Here is a 23,510-nt window from a genome sequence, read left to right on the forward strand (position 1 = left end):
GAGAGTTCTCCTGAAAGCTCCCATAGGCTGTGGGATTTTCCAGCAAATCTGGAGATGGCACCAGGAACAACAGCTCTGTTGCCCTGCAGCCACAGACTTACCCTGTTCAGGGTTGTGAAGATTTCTCCTGCAGTGGGCTCTCAGCATCCCCCTTCCACACTGCCTTTAACATCTCCCTCCCTTCTCTCAGCCACCCTTGTCCCCTGCAGGCAGTGTCCCCAGCCCTGCTGCTGTGCTGTGCAGAGGAGCTGCTCCTGGGCAGAGCTGTCTCTCTGCAGTGCTGCGTGCTTGCCAGGAGCTCCCCTTGGGTCCAGGAGCCCGACCCAGCTCAGCAGCACAGGGATATTTTCCCCTGGGCCTCCAGGGGAAGCGACTCTGAAACTGACTGATGCAATCACTGATGGTCCTTCTGTCAGCTAGAGAGGCACCTACTTATAGTTTTATCTTTTCTTCTAGTTCAAAGGAGGAGTTTATTATGGGAATCATCTTTTTGATTTTGATTCGTGGTATCCCCCACAAATTGCCAGGCAGGTGCATCCCACCTCTTCCAGGCATTGGTCAATATGCAAGGGGAATGAAACATTTTCACAACAAGTGAAATCATTTTCACAGCAAGTGAAATCCTCCTGTCTATACCAACTGCATCATTTATTTTCTTTCCCACGTCCTTTCTTTATTTGCCTTATCTCAACTCACTAGTCCTTATATATATATGTTTTATATATATATATATATATATATACAGTTCTCTCCTCCATCCTCCTCACAGGAGGTGGGGAGGTAAATGAACAGCTGTGGTGCTTATCTGCCTGCCAGGTCCAGCCACACCTCAAGGAAGCTCAACAAGCAGAAAACCCCATAACGAAGTGTAAGCACTGCTCAGTAATAACCTAAACATTGGTGTGTTATCACGTCTATTTCCACCACAAATCCAAATCATAGCATCATAAGAACCTCTGTGAAGTAAATTAACTCTATTCCAGCCAAAACACACACACCAACAACCTAAAACAAAGTTAGGCATAATTCAATATAAAAGACATGACATTCCTCTGCAGAGCATGACAGTAACTCTGCCTTCACTGATGTCCACTTCAAAGTGGAAAGCTTTCAACCTATGGAAATTATATTTGTTTATCTTTCTCATTCCAAAGCAGATCCCAAGACCTTCAAAATACCTCCTGATACCAGAAGGGATGATCGTGGTCTTTTCTAACATGAAACAACTTTCATCATGTTGCCCAGACTTCTCTTTCTAGTCAAAGGAGAGAAATCAGATGTGTCAACTCAGATGCCTTGGACTAGCCTGCTTCTGCACTACCTTCATCCTTCAGAAAGGTTCCTGTAGGTGCAAGATCACACTCCCCAGCCCCATTGGAGGGCTTCAGCTGCCCCAAGAGGGCAGAACCTCTCACTGAATCAAGTACGGCAAATTCATTCAAGTTTGGCAACTGAATCAAGTATGCCAAATGTATGCCAAAAAGTTAGCTGTTCAGTAACAGCACGTCTGGGAAGCCGTGGCCCTCTCTGTTTAGATAACTGAATCAACCCCTGCATGATGTTAGGCAAAAGTTGAACCATATGGAATAATATGGAATAAGAAAGAACATTGTTGTGATTGGTGTGTAAGAAGTCTTCGTCTTCACAATTTTGAAGGTTGTCTACAAAACCATTTTCATGACTTCTTTCATAGACTGTGGAGACGTAGTAGCAAATGCTGACACTTTCCCTTTATGCGAATATAAATTTAAACTGACATTTCGAAAAATGCATTTCCTCCCAGCACTTTGAATGGAGAAACTGTTCCAATGACATGATTGTATTGGCATATTTCACACCTACATTCCATATCTAAATGGATCTGGGAGCAATAAAGTCTTGGGAGTTCGGATGGATCCTGCCTTTCCTTCTTTGCTCTGAAGCAATGTCTACAGCTGCTAGCAGTTTCCTCCTATCATCCCTGTTTATGACACAGACAAATTTTATGGGGTATCCAATAGCATAACACCATAGCTTTTCAAAAACCAGACGGCAGATCCTACACAGAGGCCTGGTGCTTCTCGAAGTGGATCACTGCTTGTGCCACAACATCTGTGAGCTGCAACTGTTTTTATAAATACAGCAACACAAAACGGAGGACTAAGGAGAATCTCCATCCTTTACTGGATGCGGGGGGAAACTTACTTACAAGAGATGAGGAAAAGGCGGAGGTGCTTAATGCCTTCTTCACCTCAGTCTTTAGCGGCAATACCAGTTGTTCTCTGGATACCCAGTACCCTGAGCTGGTGGAAGGGGATGGGGAGCAGGATGTGGCCCTCACTATCCACGAAGAACTGGTTGGTGACCTGCTACGGCAATTGGATGTGCACAAGTCAATGGGGCTGGATGGGATCCACCCAAGGGTACTGAGAGAACTGGCAGAGGAGCTGGCCAAGACCCTATCCATCATTTATCAGCAGTCCTGGCTATCAGGGGAAGTCCCAGATGACTGGCGGCTAGCAAATGTGACGCCCATCTACAAGAAGGGCCGGAGGGCAGACCCAGGGAACTACAGGCCTGTCAGTTTGACCTTAGTGCCAGGGAAGCTCATGGAGCAGATTCTCTTGAGAGTCATCATGCGGCACTTGAAGGGCAAGCAGGCGATCAAGCCCATTCACCATGTGTTTATGGAAGGCAGATCCTGCTTGACGAACTTGATCTCCTTCTATGACAAAGTGACGCGCTGGGTGGATGAGGGAAAGGCTGTGGATGTAGTCTACCTTGACTTCAGCAAGTCTTTTGACACCATCTCCCACAGCATTCTCCTCAAGAAACTGGCTGCTCATGGCTTGGACCGGCGCACGCTTCGTTGGGTTAGAAACTGGCTGGATAGCCGGGCCCAAAGAGTCGTGGTAAATGGAGTCAAGTCCAGTTGGAGGCCAGTCACTAGTGGCGTTCCCCAGGGCTCGGTGCTGGGGCCGGTCCTCTTTAACATATTCATCGATGATCTGGACGAGGACACTGAGTGCACCCTCAGTAAGTTTGCAGATGACACCAAGCTAGGTGCGTGTGTCGATCTGCTTGAGGGTAGGAAGGTTTTGCAGGAGGATCTGGATAGGCTGCACCGATGGGCTGAGGACAACTGCATGAAGTTCAACAAGGCCAAGTGCTGGGTCCTCCAACTGGGGCGCAATAACCCCAAGCAGAGCTACAGGCTGGGAGATGAGTGGTTGGAGAGCTGCCAGGCAGAGAAGGACCTGGGAGTGATGGTTGATAGTCAGCTGAATACAAGCCAGCAGTGTGCTCAGGTGGCCAAAAAGGTCAACGGCATCCTGGCTTGTATCAGAAACAGTGTGACCAGCAGGGCTAGGGAGGTGATCGTCCCCCTGTACTCGGCTCTGGTGAGGCTGCACCTCGAGTACTGTGTTCAGTTTTGGGCCCCTCGCTACAAGAAGGACATCGAGGTGCTTGAGCGAGTTCAGAGCAGGGTGACGAAGCTGGTGAGGGGCCTGGAGAACAAGTCCTATGAGGAGCGGCTGAAGGAGCTGGGCTTGTTCAGCCTGGAGAAAAGGAGGCTCAGGGGTGACCTTATTGCTCTCTACAGATACCTTAAAGGAGGCTGTAGAGAGGTGGGGGTTGGCCTGTTCTCCCACGTGCCTGGTGACAGGATGAGGGGGAATGGGCTTAAGTTGCGCCAGGGGAGTTTTTGGCTGGATGTTAGGAAGAACTTCTTTACCGAAAGGGTTGTTAGACACTGGAACAGGCTGCCCAGGGAAGTGGTGGAGTCACCATCCCTGGAAGTCTTTAAAAGACGTTTAGATGTAGAGCTTAGGGATATGGTTTAGTGGGGACTGTTCGTGTTAGGTCAGAGGTTGGACTCGATGATCCTGAGGTCTCTTCCAACCTAGAAACTCTGTGATTCTGTGATTCTGTGTACCTCAGGCAGAAAGCGTCCTCTGCAGAGGGAGATCATCACTTCCACTGCTCATACAGCCTGGAATATCATTGGACTGCTTTGAAGGTGGCTCCTGTTTTGTCCAATGTAAACTAAAGCCCACCTGGGAGGTTTCTGCAGAGTTACTATCCATTTGTAACATTTTCAGTCGTGATCTGAGTGCAGGAATGAAATGCATCCTCAGCAAGTTTTCAGATGAACTGAACTGAGACATGCTACTGACTTCCTGAAGGGATGAGAAGCCTTGCAGAGAGGTCTAGATAGATTGGAGCATTAGGTGATCAGCAATGACGTGAATCACAGAGTGGTTTAGGTTGGAAGGGACTCCTAATAAGATAATCCAGTCCAATCCCTCTGCCTAGCAGGATCACCTAGACAATGCCAGGTGCTGCACCTGGGACAAACTAATGCTGGACACAGGTCCAGCACAGACTGGGAGACAAGTGGCTAGAGAGCAGCTCAGCAGAAAAGGCTCTGGGGGTGGTGGTTGACAGCAGGCTCAACATCAGCCAGCAGGGTGCCCTGGCAGCCAAGAAGGCAAACTGCGTCTTAGGATGCATTAAGCGCAGAATTCCCACATGGTCAAAAGAGGTAAGTCTTCTGCTATATTGAGCATTGGTGCAGCCTCCCCTTGAATCATGCATACAGTTTTGGGCTCCACAATAGAAGAAAGATGTAAATTTGATGGTATCCAGAGGAGGACAGCAAAGGTGGGCTGGAAGGCATGTCCTGTGAGGACAGCCTGAGGACACTTGGGTTGTCTAATCTGAAGAAAAGAAGGCTGAGGGTGACCTCATTGCTCCTGACAACTTCCAGAGAAGCAGAAGTGGAGAGGGAGGTGACGATCTTATTTTCTCCCTGGTAACTGACAGGATGTGTGGGAATGGCACATAGGGGATGGTCAGACTGAACATTGGGAAAGATTTCGGTACTGTGAGGGTGGTCAACTACCGGAGGAGGCTTCCCAGAGACCTGGTTGATGCCCCAGGCCTGTCAGCGTTCAACAGGCAGTTGGACATTGCCCTCATACATAGTCTCTAACTTTTGGTTAGCCCTCAGGAGGTCTGGCAGCTGAACAAGATGACTTTTGAAGGTCCCTTCCAACTGAACTATTCTCTTCCATTTGATTGAATTTGTTGCTATCCATTCAGATTCTATTATATAAGCTCTACTGTCCCTAACCTGTGTCATGGTACGGCAGTTGTCCACTTCAGAGGCTCAACTTGGGATCTGTCCTTGCTGAATATCAGGGAGTCTCAATTGGTCTCTCCTGCCTAAAAGTGGAAGAGGACAAGGCAATTCTTTGATGAATCTTCTCCCAGTAGGAGAAATGACACTGCTGTGTCATTCCACATGGGGAATGTCTCTCCCCAGCTGAGAGAGGGAACATCAGGGACTGCTTCAGCCTGATTCAAAATCAGTTCCCTTGGAGTTCCCTCGTGTCAAGAGCTCCCTGTGCTGATGAGGTGGGCCGGGCTCATGGGCCCAATGGGAGCTGCTGGCAAGCACGCAGCACTGCAGAGAGACAGCTCTGCCCAGGAGCAGCTCCTCTGCACAGCACAGTAGGGCTGGGGGCACTGTCTGCAGGGGACAAGGGTGGCTGAGAGAAGGGAGGGAGATGTTAAAGGCAGTGTGGAGGGGGGATGCTGAGAGCTCCTAAAGGGAGAAATCTTCACAACTCTAACATGGAGCTCTAACATGGTAAGTGTCTGTGAGAGAGCAGGCAGATGCAGAACCCTAGAGGGATCTTCTATAGCTGCCACTTCCCACGACTGATAGGACATGTCACAGGGGCTGTGCTGGCTTCTCTACTGTGGAGGACAGGGATGTTCCCTGGATCAATGATTACCTACATAAGCTGTCAGAGGGACAGAAAATGAGGGTTCCTTCTCACAGGGCTGGCTGCAGGCTGTGCAGTGGTGGTGCCCAGGGCTGTGGTACAGAGCAGGGTCCCTGCTGTGCCCCAGGGGCTGTGTGCCGGGGCAGGGCCTCTACCGCTTACCAGGCTCAGCACTCAGCCTACAGGGTGCTGACTGGCGTACTGCGGAGAGAAGCTGTGGGTGGAAGGGTTCCCCCCAGCAGGGCAGGAAAGGGTCCTGCTGGTGGGAGTCTGCTTCCTGGATGTCCTGGTTTCAATTAGGATAGAGTTAATTTTCCTCCTAGTAGCTGGAAAGGTGTTATATTTTGGCTTAGGATGAGAAGAGTGGTGATAACATGCTGATGTTTTAATTGTTGCAGAGCAGTGCTTACACTAAGCCAAGGACTTTTCAGCTTCTCACTCTGTCCTGCCAGCAGGCAGGCTGGGCATGCATCAGGAGCTGGGAGGGGACAGACCCAGGACAGCTGACCCAAACTAGTCAAAGGGGTATTCCATATCATCTGACATCATGCTGAACAATATATAGGGGTGGCTAGCGGGGGTGGGAGGGCTGGCTGCTCGGGGACAAGCTGGGCATTGGTCAACGGGTGGTGAGCAATTGCATTGTGCATCACTTGTTTCATACACATAATTATTATTCACACTATTACTGTTATTATTATTATTATTATTATTATTATTATTAATTATTTTCCATCTTAATAAACTGTCTTTATCTCAACTCACAGGCTTCATTTTCCTGTTTCTCTCCCCCATCCCAGAGAGGGAGAGGGGAGGATGAGCGAATGGTGATGCTTAGCTGCCACCTGGGTTAAACCATAACACTGGAGCCGGCTGCTCACAGCTCAAGAGAACCCCCAGGACATCTCTGGGGTTGGTTATTGATAGGGAAGACCAAGGCAGGGAATACCTGAAGGGAAGGCACTCTCAGAACTCTGCTTTCACTTTCCTGCCATGAGGGACAATTATGGAGATTATAAGGGACTTACCAGGTTTTTAGAAGGGACTGAAGATCCTAGAACGTTACAGTGAAATAGATTTGTATGTCTGTGAAGAACCTCCTAATTTCCCCTAACACCTGTACAGATTGCACAGGCTACGTCAGCAAAATGGGCACCTGAAATCCCTTTCTGGTGCCCTTTACAAGACACTATGAAGCAGTACTGACTGCTCCTAAGTCCAACAAGGATTTGCCTGGTCCCTATTGTACTCTTCGACAGCAAAACCCAGAGATCCAGGAAGGAGCACATTCTCCTCACAAGGAAGTGACACTGTGTCTTCCTGAGGAGCTTTCTTTGAAATATAACTTACGCTCAGAGAAGTCTAACTTGTCTCTCTCTTTTCTTCCATGGACAGCCAACCATACCCTGAGGCAGCAAATGTCCAACAGCAGCTTCTCCACAGAGTTCCTCCTCCTGCCATTCACAGACACTCGGGAGCTGCAGCTTCTGCACTTTGGGCTCTTCCTGGGCATCTACCTGGCTGCGCTCCTGGGCAACGGCCTCATCCTCACAGCCATAGCCTGCGACCACCACCTCCACACCCCCATGTACTTCTTCCTCTTCAACCTCGCCCTCCTTGACCTGGGCACTATTACAACCACTGTCCCCAAAGCCATGGCCAATTCCCTCTGGGACACCAGGACCATTTCCTATGCAGATTGTGCTACCCAGCTCTTTATGTTTGTCGCATTTATCACAGCAGAGTTTTCTCTTCTCACCATCATGGCTTATGACCGCTATGTTGCCATCTGTAAACCTCTGCACTATGGGACAATAATGGACAGCAGAACTTGTGTCAACATGGCAGCAGCTACCTGGGGCAGCACTTTTCTCTATGCTGTTCTGCACACTGCCAATACCTTTTCCCTTCTCCTCTGCAAAGGGAATGCCCTAGACCAGTTCTTTTGTGAAATTCCCCAGATCCTCAAGCTCTCCTGCTCTGATGCCTACCTCAGAGAAGTTGCGTTCATTATCTTTTGCTTTTGTTCAGGTGTTGCGTGTTTTGTTTTCCTTGTGCTGTCCTATGTGCAGATCTTCAGGACCGTTCTGAGGATGCCCTCAGAGCAGGGCCAGCACAAAGCCTTTTCCACGTGCCTCCCTCACCTCACTGTGGTCTCCCTGTTCATCAGCAATATCATGTTTGCCTATTTGAAGCCCCTCTCCATCTCTTCCTCCTCCCTGAATCTTTTTCTGGCAGTTCTGTACTCAGTGGTGCTTCCAGCAGTGAACCCCCTCATCTACAGCATGAGGAACAAGGAGCTCAAGGATACTGTTAGGAAACTGATTTGGGGGATGTTTTTCAGTACTCAGAAAGTTTCTTTCCCTCTCCATAAACGAAAATTGTGTATCCCATTCCAGCCTGTTTTTTTTTGCTTGTTTGTTTACTTGTTTGTTTTTATCATTATTATTTTTTTTCCTTATTTCCATTGTGACATCTTTGGCTTCTTGCATTTCCGCATAAGTGTTGGGATTCCTCCCACTGCAATTAATGAGTGAAACTGCACTTTTTTATATGGATGCTTTATACATATTCATGTAACAGTAAGTCAGTGAAGACTCTCTCATAGCACCTTTGTAATAAACAAGATAACACAGGATATCATGGGATATCACACCGCTGGGGTATGATTCTTTGTTGTTTTTACCTAGCTATGCAGTTGAACTCCGCCACAACCTCTCTCTCACTCACCCTCCTCAGAAGGGGAGGGGAAGAAGAAAGTATGCTGGGGAAAAAAAAAAAAGAAAAAAGGAAAAAGAAAAAAGAAAAACAAGAGGGAAAGGGAAGGGAAGGGAAGGGAAGGGAAGGGAAGGGAAGGGAAGGGAAGGGAAGGGAAGGGAAGGGAAGGGAAGGGAAGGGAAGGGAAGGGAAGGGAAGGGAAGGGAAGGGAAGGGAAGGGAAGGGAAGGGAAGGGAAGGGAAGGGAAGGGAAGGGAAGGGAAGGGAAGGGAAGGGAAGGGAAGGGAAGGGAAGGGAAGGGAAGGGAAGGGAAGGGAAGGGAAGGGAAGGGAAGGGAAGGGAAGGGAAGGGAAGGGAAGGGAAGGGAAGGGAAGGGAAGGGAAGGGAAGGGAAGGGAAAAGAAAAGAAAAGAAAAGAAAAGAAAAGAAAAGAAAAGAAAAGAAAAGAAAAGAAAAGAAAAGAAAAGAAAAGAAAAGAAAAGAAAAGAAAAGAAAAGAAAAGAAAAGAAAAGAAAAGAAAAGAAAAAAGAAAAAGAAAAGAAAAGTAAAATTATGTAGATTGTCCTTGTAGATACTGAAGCGCACTTGGGGGACAATGCAGTCATTGGTCCCAGTCAACATGGGTTCATGAGAGGTAGGTCCTCTTTGACAAATTTGATTTCCTCTTACGATAAGATCACCCATTTAGTTGATCAAGGGAAACCAGCTGATGTGATCTTTTTGGATTTCAGTAAAGCTTTTGACACAGTTTCACAGAGGATACTACTGGACAAAATGTAGCTGGACAAAAATATCATACATGTTGCAGGAAGAACGGCTGAAAACACGACAGACACTAGTATGGTCAGATCATGCAGCCCTTTATTACCCGAATAGCCTGACTTTTATAGTAAACTTAACAGGGATGGATAGTGTCTCACACAAGATTATTGGTCAAAAGCACTCAGAAAAACAACTGCATGAAAACAACCCCCTTGTGAATAGCAGTCACGTACATCCCGTCCTTGAAGCCAGCTGCTGGCAACAATACTTCTATAAATTCATCAATTGGGCGTCCTGGTTCTCATAGTCGTCCTGGTGGTTTGCTCAGCTGCAGCAAGCCATGGGATCTTTGCTGTTTCAAAAATCCCTCAACACATACATTGGGTGAATATCCAGTTGACGGGTAGGACTCCAAGGGTTGTGGTAAATGGGTCTGCATCAAGCTGGTGGATGGTCACTAGTGGGGTCCCTCAAGGCTCCATTTTAGGGCCAGTCTTCTTCAATGTCTTTATAAACGATTTGGAGGTAGGACTAGGTGTTTTGAGCAAATTTGCTGACGACACCAAACTTGGAGGAGTTGTGGAGTCAGCTGAGGGTGGAAAGTCCTTGCAGAGAGATCTGGACAGATTGGAGAGACGGGCAATCACCAACCGCATGAAGTGTAACAACAGCAAGTACCAGGTCTTGCATCTGGGATGGGGCAACCCTGGCTATACGTACAGACTGGGGGACGAGAAGCTGGAGAGCAGCCCCACAGAGGGATCTGGGGGTTGTGGTTGATAGCAAGCTGAATATGAACCAGCAGTGTGCCCTGGCAGCCATAAGGGCCAACCGTATCCGGGGGTGAATCAAGCACGACATCGCTAGTCAGTTGAGGGAATAGATTGTTCTGCTCTACTCTGTGCTAGTCCGGCCTCACCTCGAGTACTGTGTGCAGTTCTGGGAACCACAGTAAAAAAAAGGACGTAAAACTATTAGAGAGTGTCCAGAGGAGGGCAATGAAGATGGTGAAGGTCCTAGAGGGGAAGACATGAGGAGCGGCTGAGGTCACTTGGCCTGTTCAGCCTGGAGAAGAGGAGGCTGAGGGGGGACCTCATCACAGTCAAAAACTTCCTCACAAGGGGGAGTGGAGGCGCAGGTGCTGACCTATTCTCCTTAATCACCAGTGACAGGACCCACGGGAATGGTGTTAAGCTGAGGCAGGGGAGGTTTAAGCTAGACATCAGGAAGAGGTTCTTCACTGAGAGGGTGGTTGCACACTGGAACAGGCTCCCCAGGGAAGTAGTCACTGCAACGAGCCTGTCTGAATTTAAGAAGAGATTGGACTGTGCATTTGGTCACATGGTCTAAAATTTTGGGTAGACCTGTGTTGTGCCAGGAGTTGGACTCAATGATCCTTATGGATCCCTTCCAACTCGGGATATTGTATGATTCTCAGATTCTACGATCCCTCTTTGCGAGACTACTCTTCAGCTTCTCATCCCGTAGTCTGTATGCATAGCTAGGGTTGCCCCATCCCAGGTGCAGGACTCAGCACTTGCTCTTGTTAAACTTCAGGAGATGTTTACAATACTAATGCAGGAGAGATGGGGTCACTTTTCTTACAAGCTCTGAAAGTTATAGTCAGGTCTTAATTAAGTGTGAACTGTCTCTCTTTCCCTTCAGTTTTCCATCTTAATTTGAGGTTTTGACCACCTCATTGAATATCTCAAGCTTTTGGAAGAGCTTTGATGCTTGAAGACAAGGTGTCCTTATAGTTTTTAATCCCCTTCTATCTTTTTCATAACTATGCTCTCAGGGCTCCTATCTGTTTCTCAGCACCGTGGGTTTGACCTGTACAGCAGGACAGTTGGCATTAGTAACCAGGAAGAAGTGATTTGAGGATCAGGTGTTCAGGTTAGGGTTTAGGGATTAGATCTGGCCTCCAGGGTTAGGGATTGAGCAGGGTCTTAGAGGGAGGTTTTCGTGTTCTGCTTTGAATTGACAAATTATTGTCAGGGATTAAGGACTAGGGATTAGCAAAAGGAATAGGTTAAGACTAATAGTAACAGGTAATGTGTCTGGGGTTTGACTTCCAGGTAGTATAGGAGGCTGGGGATTAGAGCAGTGGGTTCCTTTCTGGGTGAGAGGGGCCATTTAGGATAGCACCAGGACCTAAGGTTCCTGGTTAGAAATATTACCAGTGGTCTAACATGAATGTTTTCCCAGTGACTGTTGCAGCAGCAGCATCCTTACCTGAACCTCTCTCACCTCTTCTGAACCTTTCCTTTCTGTTATCAAGACCCTCTTCTCTCCCCCAAATCTCCCACCTTTATTCTCCCAACTTTCCCCTGGCCTCCCCAAATGTGTCACCCTGTTGGGGGCAGCTTTCTGAAGGCCTTTATGACCTCAGAGGCTCTGCCTCCCTGCTGTTGGCCAGCGAGGGGCTGGGACACAAGTGACCTCACAGCCAGCATCCACAGGGCTACAAGGAGCTGTTGTGCTCAGGAGGCCTCTTCCCAGCCCACCCAGGAGCACTGGGTGCAGGGGATGCCCTGCACGATCCCTCAGGTTCTCTGCCTGTCAACCAGTTCCTGCTTCAGAAGGCCTCCCAGTTCCTGACAATTCATCAGAAACCTCAGGGCATCCTGAAGGGAATGTCCACCTCTATGTGGACAAGTGAATCAAGACCTGAATGTATATTTTAGGAAAATGTTGAGAAAACTGAAGAGAAGATTGGTATTATTTGTGTGATAGTCCTGACATCTATCCTTCCTTTATTCAGGTGTTTTCCCATAGTTTATAGCACATGCTTTCTCAGGATCATTTACCACAGCAGTACTATGGGGAATCTCATATGGAGAAGAGAATCACGTCCTTCTGATGTCATCCTTTGGTGTCCATTCCTGAAGAAACAAACCACCTGTTTGATCGGGGCTGAAAGCCCAGTGCTGGGAATGGTCATTGCAAGGATCTGGCTCTAGGACAAATGCCCTGAGTGTCCAGACAAGAAGGACCCAGACCAGCCCCTTCTGTGCTGGTCCTCCCTATCTCTCTCAGGAGGCCAGCCCAGCCCAGACCCTCCTCAGCTCTCCACACCTCCCTGTCCTCTCCCCAGCCCAGCCCAGCCCAGCCCAGCAGAACAGCCCATGCTGGGATGGCACACAAACAGGAAATGGAGAAGGGGAGGTCAGTAGCAGTGTCCCTGCTACTGACATCTGCAGGATGTAAACCCCACCGCTCCACCTTCTCAGACAGCCTGCAGCCCCCCAGGCCAGCCCCACTCCCCAGCACAGCACAGCACCACACTGCTGTCCCTGGGGATCCTCAGGCAGCACCACTGCACACACACAGTGCCCTGCTCTGCTCCCGAGACACCCCATGTCCCACACAGCCTTGCCCCAGCCCAGCACGTCTGGGCTGGCCTGAACAGCCATTCCTGCAGCCCCTGTCCATGCTGCCCACATTCCCTCAGCTGGCGGTGTTGCTCTGCAGAGCAAGGGGGCTGTGGTGCATGGGGCCGTGGGGGCACTCTGCAGGGCTGTGCTGGTCAGGCTGGGAAGGCAGAGCCAGCTGGTGGGGGGCACTACCACTGACTGCCTCCCACACAAGTGGTTCCTTGGCCATGGAGGGTGCGCAGATAGCCCGCCTTCTTCAGAGTCAGAGACTCATGGAATAGCCTGACAAGGAGGAACCCACAAGGATCATCAAGTCCAACTCATTTCCGATGTCATTAGATGTTTTGGGGTGGTTCACTGTATTCAGACTATGAAATTTCACCAGAGGTATAACAACTAATCCAGCAGATGGCTTTCCCTATGCCTGCTGTGTTTCCTGGAGTTGCAGAGCTGTCCTTGCCCTGATTTAGCACCTTGAATGCTTTAGCACCTGGATGCCTCCACGTTGGACAGACGTGTTCTGTATGTTCCATGCTCTCCTGCCTCTCCTGAGCAACAAGAAGAATCAGTCCTCACAGTAACACAAGGGCTCTGAAGAAGAATGTGGGAGGTGAAAGAGGGCAGCTTGGGAAATAAATAAAATAAAATAAAATAAAATAAAATAAAATAAAATAAAATAAAATAAAATAAAATAAAATAAAATAAAATAAAATAAAATAAAATAAAACAAAATAAAATAAAACAAAATAAAATAAAATAAAATAAAATAAATCCTGGGGCTCCCTGGCAGTGCTGCTGTACCAAGACTCTTTTTCCCTCCACCTTTGCACACATTCAAGTACCCCTGCAGCTCCACCACAGGTCTCTGAGGAAGAATCTCAGGCAAGCAAATCACAGCAAGGTTCTTTCTTTTATTGAAATACACAGAGAGCCTGGCTTCTCATTTACTCTATGTCTCAGAGTCACACAGACAGGTAGATACTGAAATGGAAGGGGATGAATAATGATACCTTTGTGTGCAACACCATCACACATAAATCAAAGATAAGAAAATGCAACACAACCACACATAAATTTCCAACTTCTAGGCCTGTAATGACCTACATTATAAATGATATGCAGAGGAAAAATGGCAGTTTATTGGTTCTGAAAATATCCAGTTACCAATTCACACACTGCATCCTTGAGCTCTTTGTTCCTCATGCTGTAGATGAGGGGGTTCACTGCTGGAGGCACCACTGAATACAAAACTGCCAGCAAAAGATTCAGGTAGGAGGAGGATACAGAAGGGGGCTTCAGATAAGCAAATAATCCAGTGCTGATGAACAGGGAGACCACAGCCAGGTGAGGGAGGCATGTGGAAAAGGCTTTGTGCCGTCCTTGCTGTGAGGGGATCCTCAGCACTGCCCTGAAGATCTGCACATAAGAGAGCACAACATAAAGAAAACATCCAAATGCTAAGCAGGCACTAACCACAAGAAGCCCAACTTCTCTGAGGTAGGCATCAGAGCAAGACAGCTTGAGGATCTGGGGAATTTCACAGAAGAACTGGTCCAGGGCATTGCCTTGGCAGAGGGGGAGGGAAAAGGTATTGACAGTGTGCAGCATAGCATTGAAAACACCACTGCCCCAGGCAGCTTCTGCCATGTTGACACAAGTTCTGCTGTCCATTATTGTCCTGTAGTGCAGAGGTTTGCAGATGGCAATGTAGCGGTCATAGGCCATGATGGTGAGAATAGAAAACTCTGCTGAGATGAAAAAGAAAAAGAAAAAAATCTGAGCAGCACATCCATAGGAGGAAATGGCCCTGGTATCCCACAGGGAATTGACCATGGCTTTGGGAACATTGGTGGAGATGGAGCCCAGGTCGAGGAGGGCGAGGTTGAGGAGGAAGAAGTACATGGGGGTGTGGAGGCGGTGGTCGCAGGCTATGGCTGTGAGGATGAGGCTGTTGCCCAGGAGGGCAGCCAGGTAGATGCCCAGGAAGAGCCCGAAGTGCAGGAGCTGCAGTTTGCGGGTGTCTGCGAATGGCAGGAGGAGGAACTCTGTGGGGAAGCTGCTGTTGGACATTTGCTGCCTCTGGTCATTGTTGCCTGTCCATGGAGGAATAGAGAGTGACAAGTTAGAGAGACTTTTCTGAGCCAAAACTAAACCTTATTTCATAGAAAACATCCTCACCAAGGCTGTATCCTCACTGCGTCTTCATCTCAAGAAGACTTGCTCTTGCCTGGAGCTCTGCATCTGTCTGCCTAAGGATGCCACAGAGACCATGAAGATCCTCTGTAATCTCAGCAGTAATCAGTACTGCTGGTAAAGAACACCAGGGGTGCATCTCAGGCATCCACTGGCCAGAGGCATCTCCCTATTTACAAATGCTGAGAAGGACATCCACCAATCCCACAAGAAACAATGAAGGTTGTGCTGGTGCTGTCTGTAGGCTAAAGGGTGTGGAGTGAAGTTGTGAGGTTCCTCAAAGACCTACAAATCTCTTTTAACTGTAATGCTCTATGAGTTTAGGTCCCTTCTACAACCCTAACAACACCATTATCGTCTCCCTAACTGCCATCCAAAGCAGGAAATTAAAAAATGAGACCTCAGAGAGTGCCATCTCTTCAGTTACGGCAGGTGCTGTTCTTCCCTTTCAAGAATCTCCCTCAGAAATGCCCTGGGGGTGATGGGGAGTTATGAGGAGCCTGTCCCATGTAGCAGCCCCCTGCCGGCAGCAGGACCCTGCTCTGCCCTGGCTTTCTAGTCCTTCCAGCCACAGCTTCTCCTCGCAGCACCCTGGGCAGCTCCCCAGGCAGGCTGAGTACTGAGCCTCCCAGGCAGCAGAGGCCCTGCCCTGGCACACAGCCGCTGAGGCACAGCAGGGACCCTGCTCTGCACCACAGCCCTGGACACCCCTGCCTGCACCCTGCTTGCACAGCCTGCAGCCGGTTCCGTGAGAAGGAACCCTCATGCCCTGTCCCTCTGACAGCTTTGGTAGGTAATCCCTGCTCTGGAGCTTGACATTCTTCTTTTATCCAAAGAAACTCTGAGAGTCCTCCTGAAAGATCCCATAGGCTGTGGGATTTGCCATCAAATCTGGAGATGGCACCAGGAACAACAGCTGCATTGCCCTGCAGAGAGACTTACCCTGTTCAGGACTGTGAAGATTTCTCCTGCAGTGAGCTCTCAGCACCCCCCCTCCACACTGCCTTTAATATCACCCTCCCTTCTCTCAGCCACCCTTGTTCCCTGCAGGCAGTGCCCGCAGCCCTGCTGCGCTGTGCAGAGGAGCTGTTCCTGGGTAGACCTGTCTTTCTGTCCTCTACCAGGAGCTCTCTCTGTCCCAGGAGCCCGACCCAGCTCAGCAGCAGAGGCCCAGCCCAAGGCAGTGGAATCACCCCTCTGGTGGCTTTGGTGATGAGCTCATGAACCTCAGGCACTGAGTGGAAAGTGAAGAACTCTCTCAAGAAGTCCAAGTCAGATGCAAGTTTTCTGGAGTTTCCCCCCGAGGGCCAGGACTGACATAGCCTCCCTTGGAGCTCATTAGAACCAAGCATTGGAGGCCGTGGGGCCGGGAGACAAAGGCAATGTGAAATTGACACTGATCTTTGGAAAAACTGGGTGTGTTTCACCAAGCACAAAAGCTGAGCCTTGACCCCTGGCCTCTGGGAAGAGAGATCCTTTCCCTTAAGACATTGCTCAGGGCTCTTCCTGGGACAGTAGGAGATGGGGATGTGCATTGCTAAGTGCAGGACAGTGGTACGACCTCTGCCTGGTTCATGGCTGGGTGTGAGGAGGCAATGAGGCCCTGGCACTTTACCGATAAGCTGTCTCCTCATAGGCCTCAGTGACACTGACAACAGTCATAGCCATGGATACAAAGAACTTGGTCCTCTTTGGACTTTCATCCTTGCCACAGCCCTTGTTCCTCTCCACCCCATGCAGTCCTTGGGACTCTTACACCTGCACCTCTTTCCCTGCTGGCTGTAGACCCTCTTCCATGCGATGTCTGAGATGAGTCTGGTAATTGAGATTTTCTTGGTGGCCGTGCACCTTGTAAGGCAGCTCTGTAGGAATCTGGCCTGGTTCCTGGTGAGCAGGCACCACTGGTCATATGGCATCCATGGTGGTGCCCAGGCCCTCCTCTTCCTCCTGGGCACTGCTCACTCAGCAGGGTCCCAGGCTGCCCTGATGTGTGGAGCTCCTCTTCCACTGGTGCAGGACTAGACTCTACTTGTAAATGTCAAGAGGTTTCTGTAGGCATATTCATGCAGTTTCTCAAGGCTCCCCCACACTGATGCTCCATTCTGTCAGCTGTTAATGTCTGCAGGCAGACGGTTCAACCTTTGTGTGATTGTGCTATCTCTGACAAGAGAGCAGCATCAGGAGTTGCAGGCAAGTTTGGATAATACAGGAGTAACCAGCTGAATGGAATTGCAACACAGTCTCAGAAGGGTAAGGGATTGCAGGCTGCCAGGTTCCACCTTTTCTGTGCTTTCTTGTCATGCCTGTTGTCATTTTGTACAGAGCTGTGTCCAAAATGTTATGATGCTGTGCAGGGACAAAATTAGAAATGTCAAAGCCCAGCTGGAGCTCAATCCATCTATTACTGCCAGAGACAATCAAAACTGTTTATAGAAATACTTTAAAGGAGGATTAAGGAAAATCTTCATCCTTTATTGTAGGTGGGGTAAACATAGTGACAAGAGATGAGGCAAAGGCTGAGGTATTTAATGCTTTCTTTCCCTCAGTCTTTAGCAGCAGCACCAGTTGTTCTGATACTCAGCCCCCAGAACTGGTAGACTGGGACATGGAGAGGACAAGAGGGGGACGCTTTTCCCCACTTGTTAACTCTCCCTGTCTCCTTCATCTCCCCCTTCTCCTCCAGGATACTCCCAATAGCTCTGCAAAGCTTTGAGTATCCTTGGGATGGTCAAACCAGCAAGTTCCTATTGTTATGTCTCATTAATGTGTTTCAGCTTTTGTTTAACGTCAGACAATTATTTAAGAATGCCATCCAGAGATCTGTCCAGAGGCAGGAGAGTTACGAGTGGCAGGGATTGAGGGAGGATATGGGCAGGTACCTATAGCAGTGAACACCTCCAATGCTTTGGAAATTCACCCCTGAACAAGTGCAGAATCCAAACAATCTAGAGAAACCCTTGAAAAAGTAGTGTGATCACCACAGCCATTCCCAAGAGACACAAATCAACATGCTGGGAGTTGACCTCTGCTTACTGAGCCTCAATTAATGCCACTTCAACCCCTGTGCTATGCCCTGCAACCACTCCAACACATGCCAAAGGTCCTGCAGCCACTCCAACTACTGTGACAGTCCTGGCAGCCACTACAACTCCTCTGAAAGGCACTTCAGCCACAGCAACTCCTGCGATGGGTTCTGCAGGCACTGCAACACCTGAAACAGGCCCTGTAGCCACAACAACTCTTGTGACAGGCCCATCAGCGACTCCAACCCTGTAACAAGCCCCGCAGCCACTCCGGCTCCAGTGACACTCCATCTGTGACAGGCCCTGCAGCTAATCCAACCAACGTGATGGCCCCATGTCTGGGCCAGAGAACCAGCCTATGCCAGTATCAGTTGCTCCTCTAAACAAGGGAAAACAATGCTGAAAGTCAGGTGAAACCTACGGTGGATGAATTGGCTAGTCAACTCCAGCAGTATGAAGAAAGTCTCTCTTCTTTCCAATGGGCTTCTGTATTGTCTGTGGAGAAACTTTCTCAAGGGGCTCACCAACTCCAAGGGAAAGCAAGGGAGAAACATTTCCAAGAGGTCCTACATCATAAAGAGAACATATCTCCTTTCCCTTGTAGTATGCCACAATGGATATCACTAATGCATTTTTATCCATCCCTTTGAGAGCACTGTGAAGGCCACGGTTCGCTTTCACTTCAGGGGTGTCCTATACACCTGGAATCAACTGTCCCAGGGGTGGAAACACAGTCCTGCCATTTGCCATGGACTGATACAGACTGCATTGGTAAAGATATTAAAGAGAACTGGCCCTAATACTGAGCTTCCTCCTGAGTGGCCTGTCCTCTTTTCCAAATGTCATAAACCCTCTTTTTCTCCCTGAGCTCTAGCCACAACTCTCTGTTCAGCCAAGCCAGTCTTCTTCCACAGTGGCTTGTCTTTGGGCATGTGCTGACAGACTGCTCCTGAGCTGTTAAGATTTCCTTCTTGAAGAGTGCCCAGTCTTCCTGTACTCCTCTGCCCTTCAGAACAGCCTCCCAACAGACTCTGCCAACCAGTGTCCTGAAGAGCTCACGGTCTGCCCTCCGGAAGTCCAAGAAAACAGTTTTACTGATCCCCCTCCTGACTTTGCCAAGAATAGAGAACTCTACCATTTCATGGTCACCCTGCCCAAGACATCTCCTGACCACACATCTCCCACCAGTCCTTCTCTTGTTTGTGAACAGAAGGTCTAGCAGGGCACCTCCCCTGGTAGGCTCACTAACCAGATGAATCAGGAAGCTATCTTCCATGCTCTCCAGGAACCTCCTAGACTGCTTACTCTTTTTGTATTAGCATTTGTATTTGTATTTGTATTTTGTATTGTATTTCCAGGATATGTCTGTAAAGTTGAAGTCCCCCACAAGAACAAGTGCTGGTGATTGTGCAACTTTTGCCAGCTGCTTGTAGAATACCTCATCCATCTCCTCATCCTGGTTTGGCGATCTATAAGAGACCCCCAGCAGGATGGCCTTCCCACTGACCCTATCCCACTGGGGCTCAACGTTACCATTCTTAGTCTTGAGTTCTACAACACCAAAACCCTCTCTAATATAGAAAGCCATGCCACCACTCGTTCTGTGCTGCCTGTCCCTTCTGAAGAGCCTGAAGCCAGTCATTGCAGCACACTAGTCATGGGAGTGGTCCCAGCACCTTTCAGTGATGGCAGCCAAGTCATAGCTTGCCTTTTATTTCTTTACTGTTGAGCAATGGCTAGAGCTATATTATGTTGGACATGCATCAATAAAATCTTTGTTTATGGCCCGGAAGAATTTGGCACTTGAAACATGGCTGCCCAGGGAGGTGGTGGAGTCACCATCCCTGGAAGTCTTCAAAAGATGTTTAGATGTAGAGCTTAGGGATATGGTTTAGTGGGGACTGTTAGTGTTAGGTTAGAGGTTGGACTCGATGATCTTGAGGTCTCTTCCAACCTAGAAATTCTGTGATTCTGTGATTCTGTGAACATCACTCAAATGTCACATGGCACCTCCAATGACACCCGGTGTCTCCATCTGAACAGCTCCCGCCTGGCCTCTATCTCCATTCAATATGCTGGGAGCTGAGACAAGCAGCTTACATAGAGCTGCCTGGTTTGTGCCCACCTGAACCTAGGCAAGAGGAATCCCAACTCCTGTGGTCTTCTGTAAGGCATGGGAGAGTCAGCTAAGCCCTCTTCTAGCCTCTGAACTGCAAACAAGGTATGAGTTGCTTGGTTTGACTCAGCTGAAACCCTTTCCTCAACAGGGGGAAGGCAGATAACTCCCTGTCCTTGCCTGGGTGTTCTGCCTAAAACCAGGATATGGAAAAGTGATTCTTGGACATCATACCTCTTCTGAAATGAAGAAGGACAGTGGTCTGTCTCCACTGGAGGGAAGCAACATAAATGTTTACTTCAGTGTGTTTCCAAGTTGATTCCCCCAGAGGCCCAGGGACTTGTCAAGAGCTCCCTGTGCTGCGGAGAGACAGCTCTGCCCAGGAGCAGCTCCACTGCACAGTGCAGCAGGACTGGGGGCACTGTCTGCAGGGGACAAGGGCGGCTGAGAGAAGGGAGGGAGATGTTAAAGGCAGTGTGGAGGGGGGATGCTGAGAGCTAACTGTGAGAGAAATCTTCACAGCCCTGAACAGGGTAAGTCTCTGGCTGCAAGGCAGCACAGCTGTTGTTCCTGGTGCCATCTCCAGATTTGCTGTCAAATCCCACAGCCTATGGGAGCTTTAAGAAGGACTCTCAGAGTTTCTTTGTGTAAGAGGGGAGTGAAAACCTTCAGAGCAGGGATTACCTCCCTAAACTGTCAGAGGGGCAGGGCATGAGGGTTCCTTCTCACAGGTCTGGCTGCAGGCTGTGCAGCCAGGGTGCAGGCAGGGGTGTCCAGGGCTGTGGTGCAGAGCAGGGTCCCTGCTGTACCCCAGGGACTGTGTGCTGGGGTAGGACCTCTGCTGCCTGCCAGGCTCAGCACTCAGCCTGCCCGGGGAACTGCCCAGGGTGCTGCGGGGAGAAGCTGTGGGTGGAAGGAACCCCCAAGGCAGGACAGGACAGGGCAGGGTCCTGCTGATGCCCAGAGGCTGCTGTCTGGAGCAGGCTGCTCAGAGCTCCACAGCACCCACAGGACATCTTCAGGGGAGATTCTTGAAAGGGAAGAACAATACCTGCCATACCTGAAGGAAAGGCACTCTCTGAGGTCTCTGCTTTCAACTTCCTGCTTTGGAGGGCAGTCAGGGGGATGACAATGCTGTTGTCAGGATTATAGAAGGGACTGAAACTCATAGAGCATTATACTGAAAGGGACCTTTAGGTCTGAGGAACCTCACAATTTCACTCCACACTCTTTAGCTTACAGAGAGCACCAACACAACCTTCCTTGTTTCTTGTGGGATTGTTGGAACTCCTTCTCAGCACTTGTAAAGAGGGAGATGCCTCTGGCCAGCGGATGCCTGAGATCCATTCCTGGTGCTCTTTACCATATACTGTTTGGCAGTACTAACCCTTGCTGAGTCTAAAGAGGATCTGCATGGTCTCTGTGGCAGCCTTAGGTCGAGAGATGTAGAGCTCTAGGCAGGAGCAAGTCTTCTTGAGATGAAGATGCAGTGAGAATGCAGTCGTGGTGAGGAGGATTTCTATGAAATAAGGTTTAGTTTTTGCTCAGAAAAGTCTCTCTAACTTGTCACTGTCAATTCCTCCATGGACAGGCAACCATGCCCAGATGCAACAAATGTCCAACAGCAGCTTCCCCACAGAGTTCCTCCTCCTGGCTTTCACAGACATGCGCGAGCTGCAGCTCCTGCACTTCGGGCTCTTCCTGGGCATCTACCTGGCTGCCCTCCTGAGCAACGGCCTCATCCTCACAGACATAGCCTGCGACCACTACCTCCACACCCCAATGTACTTCTTCCTTCTCAACCTCGCCCTCCTTGACCTGGGCTGCATCTCTACCACTGTTCCCAAATCCATGGCCAACTCCCTCTGGGACACCAGGACCATCTCCTTACCGGGATGTGCTGCACAGGTCTTTATGTTTGCTGTTTTTATTTCAGCAGAGTTTTATCTTCTCACCATCATGGCCTATGACCACTATGTTGCCATCTGCAAACCCCTGCACTACAGAACCATCATATGTGGTAAAACTTGTATAAACATGATAGCAGCTGCCTGGGGCAGTGGCTTTCTCCATGCTGTGCTGCACACAGCCAATACATTTTCACTACCATTCTGCCAAGGCGATGCTGTGGACCAGTTCTTCTGTGAAATTCCCCAGATCCTCAAGCTCTCCTGCTCAGATGCCTACCTCAGAGAATTTGGGCTTATTGTTTTCACTGCATGTTCACTTTTAGTCTGTTTTCTTTTTATTCTTTACTCCTACATGCAGATCTTCAGGGCTGTGCTGAGGATATCCTCTGAGCCTGGACGGCACAAAGCCTTTTCCACTTGCCTTCCTCACCTTGCCATAGTCTCCCTGTACATCAGCACTGGTGCATTTGCCTACTTGAGACCCCCATCCATGTCCTCATCATCCCTGAATATTTTACTGGCAGTTCTGTACTCAGTGTTGACTCCAGCAGTGAACCCCCTCATCTACAGCATGAGGAATCAGATGCTGAAGGATGCTGTGTGGAAAGTGATGTCTGGGTGTTTTTCAGAAGCAATATAGTTACTGTCCTCTGCATATCACTGATAATGCAACTCATTACAGACTGAGATACAGTTTTCATCTTGTTTTCCTTTTATTTTTACTTTTACTTTGTTTTACTGATGATAAGGTAGTCCAGAGAGAAATATGATCATTATTTGTGTTCCACAGACAAAGCAGAGCTCTGCAACATGAGGCAATGGGAAAGGGGTTGGTAAAATTATTAATTATTCAACCAGTGAAATTTCATAGTCTGGAGGGAGTGAATCACCCCAAAACTTCTCCTCACATTGGAAATGAGTTGGACTTGATAATGCTTGTGGGTTCCTTCCAGCTCAGGCTATTCAATGAATCTCTGACTCTGAAGAAGGAGGGCTATCTGTGTGCACCCTCCATGGCCAAAGAACCACTTGTGTGGGAGGCAGTCAGTAGCAGTGCTCCCCACCAGCTGGCTCTGCCTTCCCAGCCTGAACAACACAGCCCTGCAGAGTGCCCCCACGGCCCAACTCACCACATCCCCCTCACTCTGCTGAACAGCACTGCCAGCTCAGGGGCCATGGGCAGTATGGGCAGGGGCTGCAGGAATGGCTGCTCAGACCATCCCAGACGTGCTGGGCTGGGGCAAGGCTGTGTGGGACATAAAGTGTCCTGGGAGAAGAGCAGGGCTCTGTGTGTTTGCAGTGGTGGTGCCTGAGGAACCCCAGGGCCAGCAGTGTGGTGCTGTGCTGTGCTGGGGAGTGGCACTGGCTCGGGGAGGGCTGCAGACTGTCTGGGAAGGTGGATCGGTAGGGTTTTTCTCCTGCAGATTGCAGCAGCAGACACACTGCCTGTGACCTCCCCTGTTTAATTTGCAGCTTTGGGGCCAGCCCAGCCTGGACTTCTCTGCTGGGCTGGGTTGGGGAGAGGAGAGGCAGGTGTGGAGAGCTGGGGAGGGAGTGGGCTGGGCTGGCCTCCTGGGAGCAACAAGGGGGAACCACAGAGCAGTCTGGGCTGGGCCTTTGTTCACTGCATATGGATATG

General features: G+C 49.3%; 3 protein-coding genes across 3 annotated transcripts; 2 read left to right on the forward strand and 1 right to left on the reverse strand.

The window, feature by feature from the left end:
- Positions 1-7,279: 7,279 nt before the first annotated feature.
- Positions 7,280-11,133, forward strand: LOC137847479 (olfactory receptor 14A16-like; the record flags this gene model as incomplete). Its single annotated transcript, XM_068665748.1, has 4 exons — positions 7,280-8,117; positions 9,062-9,124; positions 9,740-9,933; positions 11,071-11,133. Coding segments are annotated over 4 exons (1,158 nt in total), but the record flags the coding sequence as incomplete, so codon positions are not given.
- A 2,633-nt stretch (positions 11,134-13,766) lies between these two features.
- Positions 13,767-14,699, reverse strand: LOC137847480 (olfactory receptor 14A16-like). Its single transcript, XM_068665750.1, has one exon. The coding sequence runs from the start codon at positions 14,697-14,699 to the stop codon at positions 13,767-13,769; it is 933 nt and encodes a 310-aa protein (XP_068521851.1).
- A 6,867-nt stretch (positions 14,700-21,566) lies between these two features.
- Positions 21,567-22,511, forward strand: LOC137847481 (olfactory receptor 14C36-like). The gene has a single exon (XM_068665751.1). It carries the CDS (start codon positions 21,567-21,569, stop codon positions 22,509-22,511), a length of 945 nt encoding a protein of 314 aa, XP_068521852.1.
- The last annotated feature ends 999 nt before the right edge of the window (positions 22,512-23,510 follow it).

Source organism: Anas acuta, chromosome W, assembly GCF_963932015.1.
Source record: "Anas acuta chromosome W, bAnaAcu1.1, whole genome shotgun sequence".
NCBI lineage: Eukaryota > Metazoa > Chordata > Aves > Anseriformes > Anatidae > Anas > Anas acuta.

Bases quoted from the DNA above. Each gene is read 5' to 3' on its own strand.
- LOC137847480 (XM_068665750.1), bottom strand. From the start codon at position 14,699: ATGTCCAACAGCAGCTTCCCCACAGAGTTCCTCCTCCTGCCATTCGCA.
- LOC137847481 (XM_068665751.1), top strand. From the start codon at position 21,567: ATGCAACAAATGTCCAACAGCAGCTTCCCCACAGAGTTCCTCCTCCTG.